Here is a 16,951-nt window from a genome sequence, read left to right as displayed (position 1 = left end):
AATTTATAAACATTTTAAATTCAATTCACTTCAGCAAAACTGTTGATTTATATTTCTATGCTTCATTACTACTTTTCATCTTAAAAAGTTCAGTTTTAAATCAAAATTCTGATTTTGATAAAAGTTTAGTTATCTTTGAAACTGAAAAATATCATTTGAATAAAGGTGCAGGTGAACCTAAAAGCTTATACACTGTATGCCATATGTCAGCATACCTGATATATAAATATCTGAAACTATGATCTGCATGTAAAAAAATTATAAATGATCACGCTTTTTCTTTCAAAACCTACAATACTTACACTCTATGTAGTATTATGCTGAAATATATATTTTGGGCAGCAGGTAGAAGATATTATGAATTTTTAATTTGTTTTTGCATAATATTTTTCATGAAGGTTTTTTTTTTTTTTTTTTTTTTATTTATTTATTTTTAGATGAGAGAGAAAATGTCCAGAAAAAAACATTTTGCAAATGGGTAAATTCTCATCTCGTCCGAGCAAATTGTCGGATCACAGATTTGTATGCAGACATGAGAGATGGGAAAATGCTAATGAAATTATTAGAAATACTTTCTGGTGAGCGTCTGGTGAGTTTTTTCGTCTTCTGTATTATCATTATTTCTGGAAAGGTGTCAAATCTATGAGGAAAAAATTAGAATGTACTTTCTTTGATATTAACTATAACCATAAAATTATGTTCACTGTACCTTTGATGAAAACATCTAGGTAATTAATTATAATTTCGATATCTGATTAAAAGATATGCCAGGATAAAATGGAAAAAATGATTACAATGAGAACTGGTACAATGTATGCAAATCTTGACAAAACATGTTTCTAAGATTTTGACGTTATCTCCTCTTTTGGCTGCTGATAAGATTCATTAGTGTTTCAAATATGTTCCACCAAGATTAGACTTAATTAACAACTAAAGAAGAAAATATAATCAAAACTTTTAAAACATATCCTGTTTGGATTTACATATATTGAATTAACATTTTAAAAAAATTACTTATGTTTATGGAAGGAATTGTGGAGAGCCATTACTGCACAATAAGCATATTGGAACATGACTAATGAATGGTTGTAGTAGTATTAAGTTTTGTGCAGCTTTTTGATGAATCAGTAACTGCTGGGTGGTATCAAAATAAAATTATACATCCATATTTTTTTAATAACTGCTGCATTAAACACAGATTCCATATTTATAGGTGATAATGCTAATGGGCACAGAGCATATTGTTTAGTTTCTATTATTTTGCTTTTTTTTTGGCATGTTAAGTTTGCATACAGAGCATAGAGACACATAGAAATTAAAAATTTCAGTTTCATTTTTTTACTTGATAATTTTTAGTTGTCACCGATCTTTTCCTTTTTAGCCAAGACCTACAAGAGGAAAGATGAGAATTCATTGTCTTGAAAATGTAGATAAAGCTTTGCAATTTTTGCGAGATCAACGAGTTCACTTAGAAAATTTAGGATCTCATGATGTTGTTGATGGGAATCCACGTTTAACTCTGGGTTTAATATGGACAATTATTCTTCGTTTCCAAGTAAGTTTTCTTGTATCTACATTTACACATGCATTTTTCTATAGCATAGAATACTCTCAAATTGTTCAGCTGATTAACAACAGTCACACAGTATTAATTTCACTAATCAATGATTAATCATACAATATTAATTTCATTAATATTATTTGATTTTTAATTTTATTATTGTTGTCTAATTTGGGAGAAACTGATTTCCTTTTTTAATTGAAGAAATAGTCAAATATATAAAATCAAATTCGCTTCAGAGATTTTTATCTGCTGTTTTATCTTTGAAGAAAAATCCTGAGTTTCATTCATTAAATTTAGAATTTTTTAGTTTAATTTAGTTTAATAATTAGTTTATTATTACAAAGATTATGTTTTGCTTGTAATTGAATTTGTTGTTCCTGTATCATTTTAGTTACTTAAAAGGAATAATTTGTATTGACTTGCCTAGCAACAAAATACTATCTCATATTTATTCATATGTATGAGCTTAAACATATGAATACATGTTCTAACTCCTTAGAATGAGTATGGCCCACCAGCGGCCGAGCGATAAAGTTGCTGAACACTGATAGTTCGGTTCGAGGTTCAAATCCCATGAACGGGCTGGCTGCATGGGCGTTTTCGTGGTTTTCCCCATGTGTACCGTGTATACAAGCCAGTTTCCCTTAGAAAGTCCTCCACGAAAACATCCCTCCCCTTAGGCAGATGAGGCTTTGCCATAATCAAACACACACACACACTTAGAATGAATATATCCTGAAAATGAGAGGAGAATTTCTATGTTTTGCAAGAGCAGAGTTGTTGTCCCTGTATCATTTTACTTAGAATTTTTGTAAAAGAATAATTTGTATTAAGTTGCCTAGCAACAAAATACTATCTCATATTTATTTATATGTGTGAGCTTAAACATATAAATACATATTCTAATTAGTTAGAATGAATATATCCTGTAAATTAGAGTAGAATTTTTATGTTTTGCAAGAGCAGTGAACCCTCTACAAAGTGGCCACCCGGGATTCAAGATGATGTTATACTTCTCTGAATGTTGCTGTCTTGCACAGATGATATTTAATATTGATATTCATACATAAATTCAGAAATAGTGACCATTTTTAGTGATGATCATCTTAGAGAGAGCTGTGCCAAGAGAATTTTACTGTGTTTATAAATAGGTATCACTTTCTCATCATTAATTTTCTTTCTATAAAAAGATTCAAGACATAACTATTGAAGAAATTGACAATCAAGAAACTAAATCTGCTAAAGATGCTTTACTGCTGTGGTGTCAGATGAAAACTGCTGGATATCCAAATGTCAATGTCAGAAATTTTACAACAAGTTGGAGAGATGGCTTAGCGTTCAATGCTCTGATACACAAACATAGGTATATCTTTTATTATATTTGTGTTAAGATATTAATTTGTTTTTATAAAGCTCACAATTCAAGGACTTTTTTTATTTAATATTGCATGGAGTAATTATAGCAATTTTTAATAATTTTAAGACATCTCACTGAGAAAATATATTTCTTTTAGATCTTCAGTTAATGATAGGTTAGAATTCTGTCTAAATACCAGCTATGTGCAATAGTATAAATCCATTTTTTGAAAAAAATCTCAATCTTATAATTTCTTATTCTAAAAATCATTATAAACTGACAATAATAACACATCCATTAATGTAGAATGTAAATTTCACATAAAATAGTTCACAGTGTTATAAGGCATAGAAACTTGATCCCTAAACTTTCATTTTAAATACTCTTGGGAGCAATAAGAGTATAAATATTATTTACCTTTGAATTTTATTTTGTACATTTTTTAAAATCTAAATTACTAAATAAAGAGAAATTATGAATTATGTTTGAAAAGGTAAAGCATAGTTTCAGAATTCTTTTATAATGAAAGAAATTATTTTCCAAGAAAACTTGTAATTAATGAATCCAATATATTTTCTGAACTAAATTAAATAAATTTTCATTTATTGCTTCCATTCTTTGGCTGAATTTAAAAGTCCGCTCTTCAGAATTTGTGACAACTTCAACTGAAATAATGATGTTATCATAAATGAAAAACATTTGTCGGACAAATTTTTTATAAAGATCATCCTGGAATCATAGATTTCATGCAGGGAAAAAAAAAAAAAAAAAAAAAGAGTTTTAGGTTTTAAAAATGAAGAATGTTTGAATGTTAATAATTGTTCAATAATATTTTGCACCATAAATAATAATTAATGTTATATGATATATCCTGCTGAAGATAACTATACTACTTGCCAATAAACTATAGAAAAACCACATTTAATACATTTAATACATGAAAGAATTCATATTTTTTAGAAAGATAAGTCTGTTTATATTGGTAGCTTATATTAAAAAAAATTCTCAAGCATAAATGAGTGATGATATAAATTTGTGGTTTATTGAAATATTTGTATTGCTTAGAATACTTACTGCATAAAATAGTGTAATTTGAGAATAATAGTGCACTTTAAGAAGTTGTCTCTTTCTAGGTTAAGATTATGATAGTGTAATTTTTTTAATGCAGTATTGGATATAATTGAATATAATGTAATTTTCTGTATTTTCCCTTAGTTTATAAAAAATTAAAATAAAGTTTTAAACATTAGTTAAAAAACTTATCTTTTGGCTAAGTTAATATTCCAGTTTTTTAAAATTTAATAATTGCAATGTTTTTAAGCACTTTTATTTCAGTAGCTAAAGTAATTGAATTTTAGTGTATTTGATAGCTAAAATCTAACCGAGCTTATCTTATATGAATTTTTCTTAATTTATACTTTTACACTGTAGTAGATACTGTTATAATAACATTTTGCTTACTACAAATTTCAGGCCAGACTTAATACAGTATGATAAACTGTCACGTAATAATGCCATATATAATCTGAATCATGCATTCACAGTTGCTGAGCAAAGATTGGGTTTAATGAAACTTCTTGATGCAGAAGGTTTGTTTTATAATGATCTATGATTTCTAATATAAATTAAAAAACTTATGTTTCTTAGTATAATTAAATTTATCTTCAACAGTATCATTGATTATTTATATTTCTGGGCCAGATTTAATGTTTTTTAATAGTGGCTTCATATAATACAAATCATAAAGCTTGTAAATAGAAAATTTTAGAATTGGGGGGGGGGACATATTTGTTCTATTTTAGAATATCTCTTTGTATCTGATTGTCAGTTCCATTGCATTTTTTAAATTCTAAACATTATTTTGCATTTCCTATGTTAATAAATTCTTTCTCTTTGGCAATTTTCCTGAAACTATACTAAATGTTATGTTCATAAAATAATTTTTGTATTATATATGCTTACACTTTTAAATAAGCTTTTGCCTTACTTCGTGTATTTTAATGTACTGGGATACCCTCCTGGCTGATTTAGAATTTTTCTTTCAAGGATAAATAAATATTTTTAAAAGAAATTTATAACAAAGTCTGTATTAAGCTCTTTAAATTATGCAAATTTTATATAAATTTTTAACCCTAAGAAAAATTTTGCGTGGTAGTATTTTCCCCAATATGTATATTTTCCTGAAATATCAAGTTTAAAAAATAAGTTGTTTTCCAGATTGTCTGTATTAAACATATATGAGTTTAAATTGCTACTGTTATCAGTGATTAAAATTCAATTTTTATTATTATCAATGATTAAAATTCTGTTTTTATTCTTAAATACAATAACACTTCTCTTTCCATAGATATTTTTGTGGAATATCCAGATGAAAAATCCATAATTACATACGTTGTAACTTATTATCATTATTTCTCAAAAATGAAAGCAGATACTGTACAGGGTCGTCGTATTGGAAATGTGAGTATGATAAGTATGTGCTCGTATTTGTAATTGTATGCAAGAAAAATGAAATAGTTTAAAAGTAAATTGTGCCCATGGAGTTTATTGATACAGTCAAAAGTCGTTAATTCGGACACCCATAATCCGGACCTCAAAGCTACAAACTTTCTGCGCATGCGTCGCGTTCACGCATGCGCACAGGCATTTACGAGAGTGCATAAGACCCTTACAGCTGCGAATATGTTTGTGCGCATGCGCGTTTAATGTGTAACGGAGTTATACGCTAAGCTAAAGTTATCTAATTCAGTTAATGTTGCAGATTGTGTTGTTCCTTAATCTTCGAATTGGATCCGGCTTATTATATTTTGCAGACTGTTAGAGCAATTTTATAAAAGTAAGCTTGAACTTTCGATTATGTCAAATAGAATTTCCGATATATATTTACGACAAAGCGAAAGTATGTTTTGAAATCCGAAATCTGTTTATCAATTTCACGCTGCTCTGCGGCAGAGGGGGGGGGCAGAAACGTCATTATTAGATTATGATAGATTAGAAAGATTATGTCAAATAGAATTTCCGATATATATTTACTAATATGTAATTTGTATCTACAAAGCGAAAGTATGTTTTGAAATCCGAAATCTGTTTATCAATTTCACGCTGCGGATTGGAAGTTGATCTGTCAGCACTATCCTTATCTTCAGAGCAGATGTTTTTATTTTATTTGGTTTATAATTCCGTACTAAGTGTAGTATTTCATCTCGATATACTCTGTCTTTGATATGATTTCAATCAAGTTCCTCGTCATTATAATTCGCTTCCGATAGTGAAGAAAGTGACCCAGAGGTTATTGAAAACGAAAACATTTCGATTGACAAATTAGTCGGTATTCTCAACACAGCAATTATAGGACTTGAACAGCGGAACTTTGTAACTAAACTAGAAATTATGTCTGTTTAATAGAATTAAAGAGAAAGTATTATCACATGAAACGAAGCAACTTACATTGAAGGAAATGTTTAATAAAGTAAACAAATAAATATTAAGCTTTTTCTTTTTGTAAATTTTGATACCCTTTAGATCATAATTGTTTTTTATTTCGTAAATTATGGTTTCATATTTTTAATTTTATAATTTCTGCATGCCATTTTACCAGATTTAAACTGATGATCTATAATCCGGAAAAATCGATAATCCGGAATCGCCGAAGTCCCGACGAGTCCGGATTAACGACTTTTGACTTTATACAATGATTCAGTAAGACATCTTTTATGAATTTATTTTCAATGCATATACAGCATATCTGCAAAATTCCTTATGTGCCTTTATTTTCACAACTATTAGTTATAAACATGTTGTAAAGTGTATTTTAATTTTATAACAGTTATATTAATTTTGAAACCCTTTCGTTCCAGTTCTTGTTTCTCACTTACAACTCCCTGCCAAAATGAGTTTTTAGAATTGTGTTGAATGCAAATGAGTTATGAATAGTATTTAAAGGAAGTTCTACTTACTTCAAGAGAGAAGGTCTCTAGGAGTCTTTAGTGGCACCTGTTTGCCTTCTGGCTATTTTATTCTTGAATCTATTATGCTTGGCTATATTATACGTGCCTGCTGATAATCGCCAACTAGTTTAAATCAAGAGCCAACTACAGTAGATATTTGTATCTAGCTTTGTCTTAAGTCTATTTTTGTTAGTATTAGTTTAGTTTCATGTAACTTATCCTGATTTAAAAGCCCAAATGAGGCTTTTCTGAAAGCCCAAGAAGGGGCCATTTTATCATTTTTGTGACTGAATAAAGGTGGTATTTTAACTCTTCTCGTATCTGCTTGAACTTAGCAATAAGTCGCTACTGAGTTCACTAGGTTCCTTGATATTTTATTATATCCAAAGAAGTGAGGAACATTATTATGTACTCCAATTACAAAAGTGTTTAAATGGGGAAAATATTCATGATATGGCATTTTTTAAATTTGAGAACTCAATTTTGTAAAAATCATGAAATTTAACTTCATATATGGCCCTCGGTCCATATAATTATATTTAGTAAAGGTTTATATTTACTCTAAAAAATTGAAATGCAAAATAATTTGCTCTTAAATGACAAAAATATATGAAGAAATTTAGTTTTAAAGTTGTTTCAAAATTTAGGTGTTGTAGACAAATTGAAAAGTAAAATATTTAAATGTATATGTATGTAAAAATGAAATATTAGCTAAGAAAAAGTTTCTGATATTAATAGAATAAATGATGAGAACTGCTATGCAGGTAGTTGTAGTTCTAAAAATTTTCAATCAATTAAAAATTCTTTCAAAAAAAATTTTTTTTTGTATGACTGTTAGATAATAATTCTAAAGTAATAACACTGCATGTGAATATTGCCAACTATCTTTGGCATTTGAAAATATGAATTAAACTAAACTAAACTTAGCAGCAAAACAGCCCTTAGAGAGCCATGGCCCGCAGTGCCCTGATATCTGCTTTCTAGGCTGTGGGCTCTGGGGTACATGAGCATATGCCCTGAACAAGTGCTCAGCTTGTTGCAGGACCCCTTATGTTTAGTCCCCAAGTGAACTTGGTACTCCTTTTATTGACCTACTCAAGGGATGGAAAGCTGAGTCAACCATGCCTAGCCCGGGGATCGAACCCCGGACCTGTGGTGCTGCTGTGCGATGCTCTAGCCACTGCATCAGTGGGCCTCCTGAAAATATGAATTACTTAAATGAAAAAATTTTCAGAATGCTAAATATAAGAATATTACACAGTAGCAAATCATAAAGGAATATCACTGAGTGAAATTAAAGGGAAAAAAAATCAACTTCAGATTCTTCTAATACATTTTTTTAATGCCCTGCCAAGTAAAGGCAAAAATGGTAGTGAAAACGTCTAAAGAAATTTCCAGACTTTGAAACTAAATATGTTTACAATCAGTTGTAAAAATGAATGCCCCATAATGATTTTTATGGGAATGCTATACTATATGGTACTTTTTTTAGTGGTAGTAGTGTCTTCACATTTTAGTTTTCCTCTTCAGATTGCTATTTAAGAGTTTAATGACAGTTCATCTTGAACACCCCTCAAATTGCTTGGATCCATTTTTGAAATGCTTGATGCATTAAATGTTTTTATTTCAGGTTGTAGGACAAGCAATGCAAAATGAAAAGATGATACATGAATATGAAACCTTGACTTCTAATCTTCTGAAATGGATTAAGCAAACTATTGTAGCTTTATCTGATAGAAAGTTTGCTAACTCCTTGTATGGAGTACAGCAGCAGCTTTCAGCATTCAGCTCTTACAGAACTGTGGAGAAACCTCCCAAGTGAGTTAATTGGCTCGTCTTCATGATTCTGATAGTTTTAAGCATTTATTATATGAGATCTTTTTAAAAAAATTATGAATTAATGTTCAAAAGTACAAAAAAGTTAAATTATTCATACTTAATGTTAATACATATAACTAAAATATTTATAAATTATTGCAATACTGCTAACAGTGCTACTGTAAAGCAAAAAAGTAAAAAGAAAAAAACCAATATGTTTGTAGAAAATTTAATGAGATGATAGCTGAAAAAGTGCTTAAATTGAGGAGCTTTTAATTGCCACTTCCTTTCGTATACAAAAATGGATATTAAGTCTTGTTATATGCAAAGAATAATGAATTATGAATTAAGTTCCCTTTAAATATAGAAAAGAGAATTATTTTGTGGAATGCTAAAATATAATGTTAATTTTTTAGCTGTTTTTGTTTTTGCAATTTTCAAATATTCGTAAGTGATAATTTAATACAGATAACTCTCATTTTTACTAACTTTTCATGTTGTATATCTAATTTGTATGCAATATTATTACTTTCAGGTTTGTGGAGAAAGGAAATCTTGAAATTTTGTTATTTACAATTCAGAGTCGAATGAGAACAAGTAATCAAAGAATGTATTATCCACCTGAAGGGAAAATGATATCTGATATCAACAGAGCTTGGGAGAATTTAGAAAAGGCAGAACATGAAAGAGAGCTTGCTCTCAGAGAAGAACTGATAAGGTTTGTTATTTCTTAAAGTAACTCTAAATATTGTTGGATCACTGAAATCTCGCAGCCTTGAAACTTGGCCATTGCTGAAACATAATTCAGTGCCTAATAATTTGAATGTTTATTATTTCTTTTTACCAGTGGGCATTCGGTCTAAATATATACTCTTGTGATATCAAAAGCAGAGAAAACTCAAACCTAAAACAGCAAAGAATACCTTTATTAATACTTCTAAACAAGGTTCTCCAACTCTAAGCTTTTCTAATTTTCACTTCTAGATCCTCTAAAAAATGAAAGATATATTTTTATGCTTTTAAAGTATATGCAATTAATGACCCACTACAATAATACTCCTGCAATGTCTTTGTGTGTGCTACTTTACCTAAATTTTTCAATAACTTTTCAAATAATAATAAATGCACTTTTTAACATTTGAACCATCATTTTTAGTTTGGGGTTTCTCCTGAATACAACTGAACATAAGAAATTAATAGAGTTATTAAAACCTAAATATTCTGCTTCAGCATAAGCAAATTATGAATCCTGTGTCTTATCAACAATATTTCTGAGGATTAGCAACTGATTTGAAACATTCTGTATCATATTAGTTATCAAATTTCAGGTGCTAGTTTCAAGAGTTGCAATATGTATTAGTTTTATTAGAAATGAAGCATTATTATATTACTCTGTCCAATGAAAATCTGAACTTTGTTGTTGTCGTTCACAGAATAGTTATTATAAAACCCAAAATAATCACATTACCAATATTGAATATTATCCCCATCTTGTTCCATGCACTTAGGGCAGCAGTTAATAAGTGTATGGAGAGAAAATATTTTTTACATTGCTGTGCAGCCGCTTGTGCACCACTCACTGAACTTTACTTTCATTCTGAAACTCAGAATGAGAGCTAGATCGTATCTAAAATGCTTCATAGCCAGTCTCGTACTAAGACAGAAGCTCTTAACAAAAACCAAAATACATTTCTTTTTCATTTTCGTAACTTAAGGTCATGGCCTTGTATAACTAACCCAACATTAATATAATCGTAAATGAAATTTTTAATATAGTTTTTCTAGTTTTGTGCTGTAATTGAAAAAGTGAAACATCTTGGCAAAGAATTTTATTGTATATTTTACATCTTGAAAAGAAATTTTATTTAACATTTGTGTAATTATATTTGGAATACTGTAGAAAAACTCTTAATAAAGATATGTGCATAGTGAATATTTATTATTGTATCATTGTAAAATGCTCTGAAATTAAAATATATATGTTATAATTAAAGAAACAGGCAGTAATTAAAGAGTGAAAAATTAGAATATATAGTTTTACTAATTTAATGCCTGTAATTTTTTTTTCAAATTTCTGAATGGCTTCTTGGACTTACCACTAGCAGAATGATTGAGACCTTTGAATATTAGTAATTCAGCCTAGCTTGGGTTCAAAATCAAATGAACGAGCTGGCTGCATGGTAGGTTTTCATGTTTTTTCCCATGCATAATGTAAATACAAGTCAGTTTCCACCAGAATGTCTTCCACAAAGACATTCGTTCTCTCGAGCGGATACCCCTTATGACTTTACCACGTTAAAAAGTAACTTAACATAACCTGATTGGCTGCTTATGGCATTCTGTAAATTTTGTGGTAAATTTGAGGGTCCTTCACATTTTTTCATGAACCAGTCAAAAGCTATGCTGACTGAAAAATATATATAATGTTTCATAAAAAATACCGTTTTGACCCTAAAGGGCAGTAACCCAAATGGGCTGTTTACCTCAAAACAGGATTTTGTTACATCCAGTATAAACGGCTGTATCACTTTTCAAATTGTTGTCACAAAATATTGTCATCCTGTATTACTTTACAGAATTGAATAATGAAGAATCTGCATATGTATATATATAATTTATTTACTAAAGAATTATTGATTATATTATCTCCTAATATTAATTTTAGTAGAAGTATCTAAAAAGAGTGAACCCATAGGTAGTAAGTTTAATTCCGAAAATTGTTTTAATGTAACTTGAATGTAAATTGTTAAAAATGTTTTACGGGGACTTGAATTAAATCATGAATAACAAAATTTCAATTGGAAAAAGAAATTAAATTAAAATCAAGTAATCATTGCCATTGATCGGAAATTAGAAAACAAACCAACTCCCGTTCAGTGAACAATAAGTAATAAATAAATATGAAGGTGTTTCGTCCTTTACTCAAGTAATAAGGTGATATCAAACTGGCAAATTACGTTAGGCCAAATATTTCCTTGAAGTGAAGGAATCCAGAACCAATGCAGAGCACCAAAGAACTCATTCTGATTAAGCATTTTCGTTAATAACTTGATTTCGAACAAGTGAATTTAAAATCATACAACATTTGATATATATATTTTGAATATCAAATTTTGAATTTTATATTTGATATTTTGTAAAACTTTAATGAATTCTCGAATAAACCCAGTGATTTAAAGACCAGCAGTGACAACACTGTACATTATATATATATATATGAAAAATATAAAAAATAGGATGGCTTTCCTCTTTGCGAACAAGCAACCTCTAATTAACTTTCCACAATTTCAGTATATTCAAGCCTAACCAGTATATTCAAGAACATTTGAGCCTATTACGTAACCGCTTCTATAAATAGAAAACTCGCCCCATTTTGCGTGGGAGACCGCTTCTGCCTATACTGCTGTTAGGATCTATGCTGCCGCTCTCATCTGCCTCCCTTGGTTAGAATACTATGACACAGTGAATTTAATTTTATTTAGTAAAGAATGATAATATGCTTTTTGTATTGAATAAAGGTATGGAGCTATAAATTTTAATTCTTCTGTGTCGTTTCATGCCAAGCTTCATTCATGTGCCCGACTGCCAAAATATTGCATATATATATTTCTAGCGTGCAAGGTTGTATATTGGAAATTCTAAAGATATGCTGTTTCTAAGTATTTTGTGATGATGTATTTTTTGTGGCATAAGAGCAAATAACATGTTATTTAATAAATAAAGTGAACAGATAAAGCATTAGCTGTAAAAAGACAAAAATTGTAACTGTAAAAAGCCATCTTACTAAGAAATTGAACATTCATATGATAAACTGAGAAAAGATTGAAAAAATAGAAAAAGGTATGCCAACACTTAACACAGTATCAGAAATTCTAAATATATACTGCTATGCTGCTGTTAAAACTTTTGTAATTTTGCTGTTGAATTGTGTATAGCGTAAGTGTGAAGACAATAATGCTGAATAATAAAACTAAAATGACAAAAAGAAATGGGTTAGCAGGAGTGAGTGCAACAACATACTGGTAGGAGTATGAGCATTAAAAACTTTAACAAATCCTTTTGGGTGAATCTTAAAATCTGAACCCGTTAAATTTTAATTTTTGCTATAAATTGTTTTGGAATTTCCCTCAAAAGTCATGAACAGAAAAGTTGATAGTTCTATAATTAAAAAAAAAAATATTCTTGAATTTTAATGTTTCGAGTCAGTTGAGTTTTCTTGAATTAATAGCTTCAATATTCTTGAATTAATTTAAATCATTTTAACTTTCTCTAAGAACAACTTAAGCTAAGGATTTAAGAGAAGCTTACACAGGCTTCGTAGTGGTCCTTATAAGTGCTTATAAGTCCTTATATTTGAAAATAAAATATAAAGGCCCTTATAGGTGCTTACTTTTTCTTTAAAGCCCTTATTTTTTTTTGTTTTTAGTGCTTATTTGTTGCTTTTAGTGCTTTTTTTTTAATGAACGCGCAATTTTTCCCCATACCAAAGCCGAAACTAAATAAACAACTTTTCTTCCTAATATGGAATGTCAGATGGTGAATCATACTCCCGGAAGTAGCTTTTCCCCCTTTCTCTGAATTAACATAAAATTTGGTGTGCGCTGAGAGTACAGACAGGTGCCCGTCGTTCTGTTGGCCAAAGAATTGCGAAAGCATTAGAAAATTCCGGTACATTCGGCATTCTTTTCCTCCCACCCAAATACTACACACGTTTGAATTTCTATCAAGATGCTTGGTCAGTTCATATTCGTGTTTATAATGATCGTTATGCTTATAGTATGAGTATATGTATGAATGTTTATAATAACATAGTTGCAGTAACTGCTGAAGTATAGTAAACTTCCAAAAATGGTTGTATTTTAACACCGATTAGCTTTCTAAGGAATAATATTCGGAATGGATTTTAATTTTTTTAATAAAAAGGGAAAATTTTCCCTTTATTTAAAAAGTTTTTAAAAATTTAATTTTTTTTTTAAATAAAGGGAAAGTAATCGAATAGTCAAAATAATTTCATTTTTTGGGCCAATAAAGTACGAAGGTTGGGAGGTTCTCCCCTTTTTCCGCAAAATCTCGAATATTGAAACTTACAGTTCGCTGTAAACAAGCAACAGACTTTTTTTTTTTTTTTTTTGTCACTTTCCAATCTGGATTGAATAGGACTAAAAGTTCTGCGGTCTACCAACCCAAGTGAAGAACGATTCCATTCCGGAAATTTAACACAGTCTGTTGAAAATTAGAATGAAAAACACTCCAGATTGGTATGACACTCTTTCTTTTCCTTTATTTAGTTCTTTATTCTCCCAATACCCACAGCTGTTGAATCCGATTGCGTAATATCATGTAGGGAAGAATTCTGGTGCACGTATTGTGCAATAACTTTTTTTTTTTTTTTTCTCCTTTGAGTCTTGCGATATTTTGCAGAGATAATTAATTTTGATGTTCGGTCCGAGATTTGTTTATGAACACTTACAAGAGTTTTGCTGCGCTTGCTAAGCAGAATATTTTTCTGTTACATTGGTCTGTTTTTATATGATGCAATATCAAAATGTCAAAAGCATTTATTTAGCGGAAAAATCTAAAGAACCGCTACAGTCTATCCCCCCCTCCGCTTCTCTTTCTCAAGTTACGCTCGACTGTCCGAATATTCGCCAATTTTCAAGTATGCGGGTAGTTAAGCTTTTACTGTTAAAGGATGACTGCATAAAGCAAATTTCTGTCTTCTGATTTTAGAAATGTTCGTCCTTTTTACTTAAATTACTTTGCTTGCAATATCTGTTAAGGAAAAACTGATATACGATGAAAATTTAGAAAATGTTCAAAATTTAGATTTAAATTAGTTAAATATCAATATGAGTGGAAAAATAAATTGTATTTATTATTAAGTTCCAAGCGAATAGAATAAATATGCCTTATTATTATTTATTTCCTCTATTTTGAACTGAAATTTCATCATTAAATCTTGTAATATAGTTTAGTTCTGCATAGTTTTTTTTTCTCTCATTGTAAACTAGTTCTGTAAATTGAACTGTTATTTAAAATTAAAAAAAAAAGTAATTATTTTCCATGGTTGAGGTAATGCTTATTCTCTCTTAATAAATACTGCATTTCTCATATTTTAAATTACGAGTCTAATTTTTAAGGTTATGCAATTGTGTATAATGTAATTAGACAGGTGCTTATATTTTTTCTTAAAATGTGCTTGAAAAGTGCTTATAGGTGCTTATTTTTTTTAACTAAAATGTGGCTTTGAACCCTGTTAAAGTTTGAGATATAATTTATTAATTAAAACATAGGGGTTATCTAAAGGTAGTGGATGTCTTGAGTTGAAGATTTTCTGTGATAAATTGGCTCTTATTTATAGTACACATAAAGAAAATCATGAAAATGTCATACATTCAGCCTATTAAAGTTATCAAACTCCATGCAAATCACCAGTATTTTATAATTAGGCACTCAACCGTTGATGGACATGAACTAGAGACTGATAGTTCTTAACAAATTAAAATTTCATTGGTTAAAATATTTAAAGACAAGAGGAGGAAAAAAGTAGATTTTGAGTGTATAAGATTTAAAATGGAAATAAAATGCTGAATAAAAGGGCTTTGTTTTCATTTTTTAAACTAGTAGTTAAAATCATTTTTATATTATTTATGCAATCTTTATGCATTTTTTAGCTATTGAATTTTTCAATAAAGTTGTATCAAAGTATCTCTAATTAATTTTCTTTTGATGTTGTTTATTTAATGTCATATTATTGGTCCTTTTTCACATCTTAGCTCATTTGGAATATATGTTTCTTTCAGACAAGAAAAACTGGAACAACTTGCTGCTCGATTTGATCGTAAATCTGGAATGCGAGAGACTTGGCTAAGTGAAAACCAGAGACTTGTATCTCAGGATAATTTTGGTTTTGATCTCCCATCTGTAGAAGCTGCTGCCAAAAAGCATGAAGCTATTGAAACTGATATATATGCATATGAAGAGAGAGTACAAGCTGTTGTTGCTGTAGCTCAAGAATTAGAAACAGAGAATTATCATGATATTTCTAGAATACAGGCTAGGTACTTTTTCAAATATTCCTTAGTTCAAGTCTTAATATTAATATTAATTTTAATGATAATTTTCTTTCCCCATTTAAAAAAATAATGCAAATCTGACTATGTGTTTAAGTGTGAAATATACTTGCTGCACATGACAAAATTACTTTCATGTATTGGAATGCCTCTAAATTATAAGTTTCAGGAGTGTTTCATTGTGTTTATATAAATTGGTTGGATATATTTTAAATATTTATATTATGTATATATCAGTAATGACATAAACATAATTATCTTTAAATAAATTATGTTTTAAAATTAAATGTGTAATTGAAGTAAAAAATGAAGAATAAACAGGAAAGTGAAAGAAAAATAATACTCTGATGAATAATTGTTTGCACTTGGAAAAGGAATGAAAGAAATTTAGTTTATAATACAGGATATGTAAATTAAATTTTCTCAGTCATTACTTTTATAAACTGAAAATTCTTTTATATATGGATAAATTTCAAAATTTTTAATGTTCCCATTTCTCATCATATACAGTTGTGATTTCAAATTATTATTAAAGTGATTTTAAACAGAAACAGATTTACATTCATGCACATACAAATATTGTGCCTTCATCTGGTGAAATGAACTATTTAATCTTTATTTCCATCATGATCTATGTAATTTTTGAATAAATGTTATCACATATTTAAAAGTCTGCTATAAAAATGTTTGTAAATTTTAGTTTTTATTCCACTTCCTTTTTTTTTTTTAATCATTGGTTAATTTTTTGCATGCTACCTGGACTGCATAAAATAATTTTTTAAAAAAGTTTCTCAACTTTGCTAGGTTATGCATCTGACTTATATAAAATATAAAATTATACTTAATTTTCTGGTAGAACCAAAAAACAAAGAGATAGAGATACCATTTTAATTGGTATACATTATGATAGTTAAATTCACAATGGTCAAGTTCATGAAGGAATTACTTATGCATAGTTACTTGTTAATTATCTAGCCTAGTGGCAAAAAGCTATTGTTTGCACATTATACATGGAATTTTATGATATATGGAGTATATAGGGAATTTTATGACTAAAAGACATGTTATCACTGAAGGAATGATTTATGAGCAATATCAAGTTAAAATTTTTAAATAATTGACACTGTTCAAATTTTAAGTATAATGCAAGTCATATTTAAGAAATGTAAATATTTAATGGAATTCATATTAT

At 29.0% G+C, this 16,951-nt stretch overlaps 1 protein-coding gene across 7 annotated transcripts in view; it reads left to right on the top strand.

Annotated features, from left to right (window-relative positions):
• LOC118202130 (spectrin beta chain-like) overlaps positions 1–16,951 on the top strand; it is a 291,298-nt gene that overhangs the window by 133,576 nt on the left and 140,771 nt on the right. For all 7 annotated transcript variants that reach the window (XR_015042215.1, XM_085820903.1, XM_085820914.1 and 4 more), the window contains 8 exons: positions 438–589; positions 1,382–1,555; positions 2,755–2,927; positions 4,395–4,510; positions 5,269–5,381; positions 8,499–8,686; positions 9,222–9,404; positions 15,490–15,747. Coding sequence is in view for 6 of the 7 variants with exons in the window: in XM_085820903.1 (XP_085677029.1) it covers positions 438–589; positions 1,382–1,555; positions 2,755–2,927; positions 4,395–4,510; positions 5,269–5,381; positions 8,499–8,686; positions 9,222–9,404; positions 15,490–15,747 (1,357 nt within the window). In the remaining variant the exon portion in view is untranslated. The remainder of the gene's footprint in view (positions 1–437; positions 590–1,381; positions 1,556–2,754; positions 2,928–4,394; positions 4,511–5,268; positions 5,382–8,498; positions 8,687–9,221; positions 9,405–15,489; positions 15,748–16,951) is intronic.

This window comes from Stegodyphus dumicola, chromosome 1 (assembly GCF_044657685.1).
Source record: "Stegodyphus dumicola isolate Sdum_Otavi_A_Nest chromosome 1, ASM4465768v1".
Classification (NCBI taxonomy): Eukaryota; Metazoa; Arthropoda; class Arachnida; order Araneae; family Eresidae; genus Stegodyphus; species Stegodyphus dumicola.
This window is presented reverse-complemented; position numbering and strand designations above follow the sequence as displayed.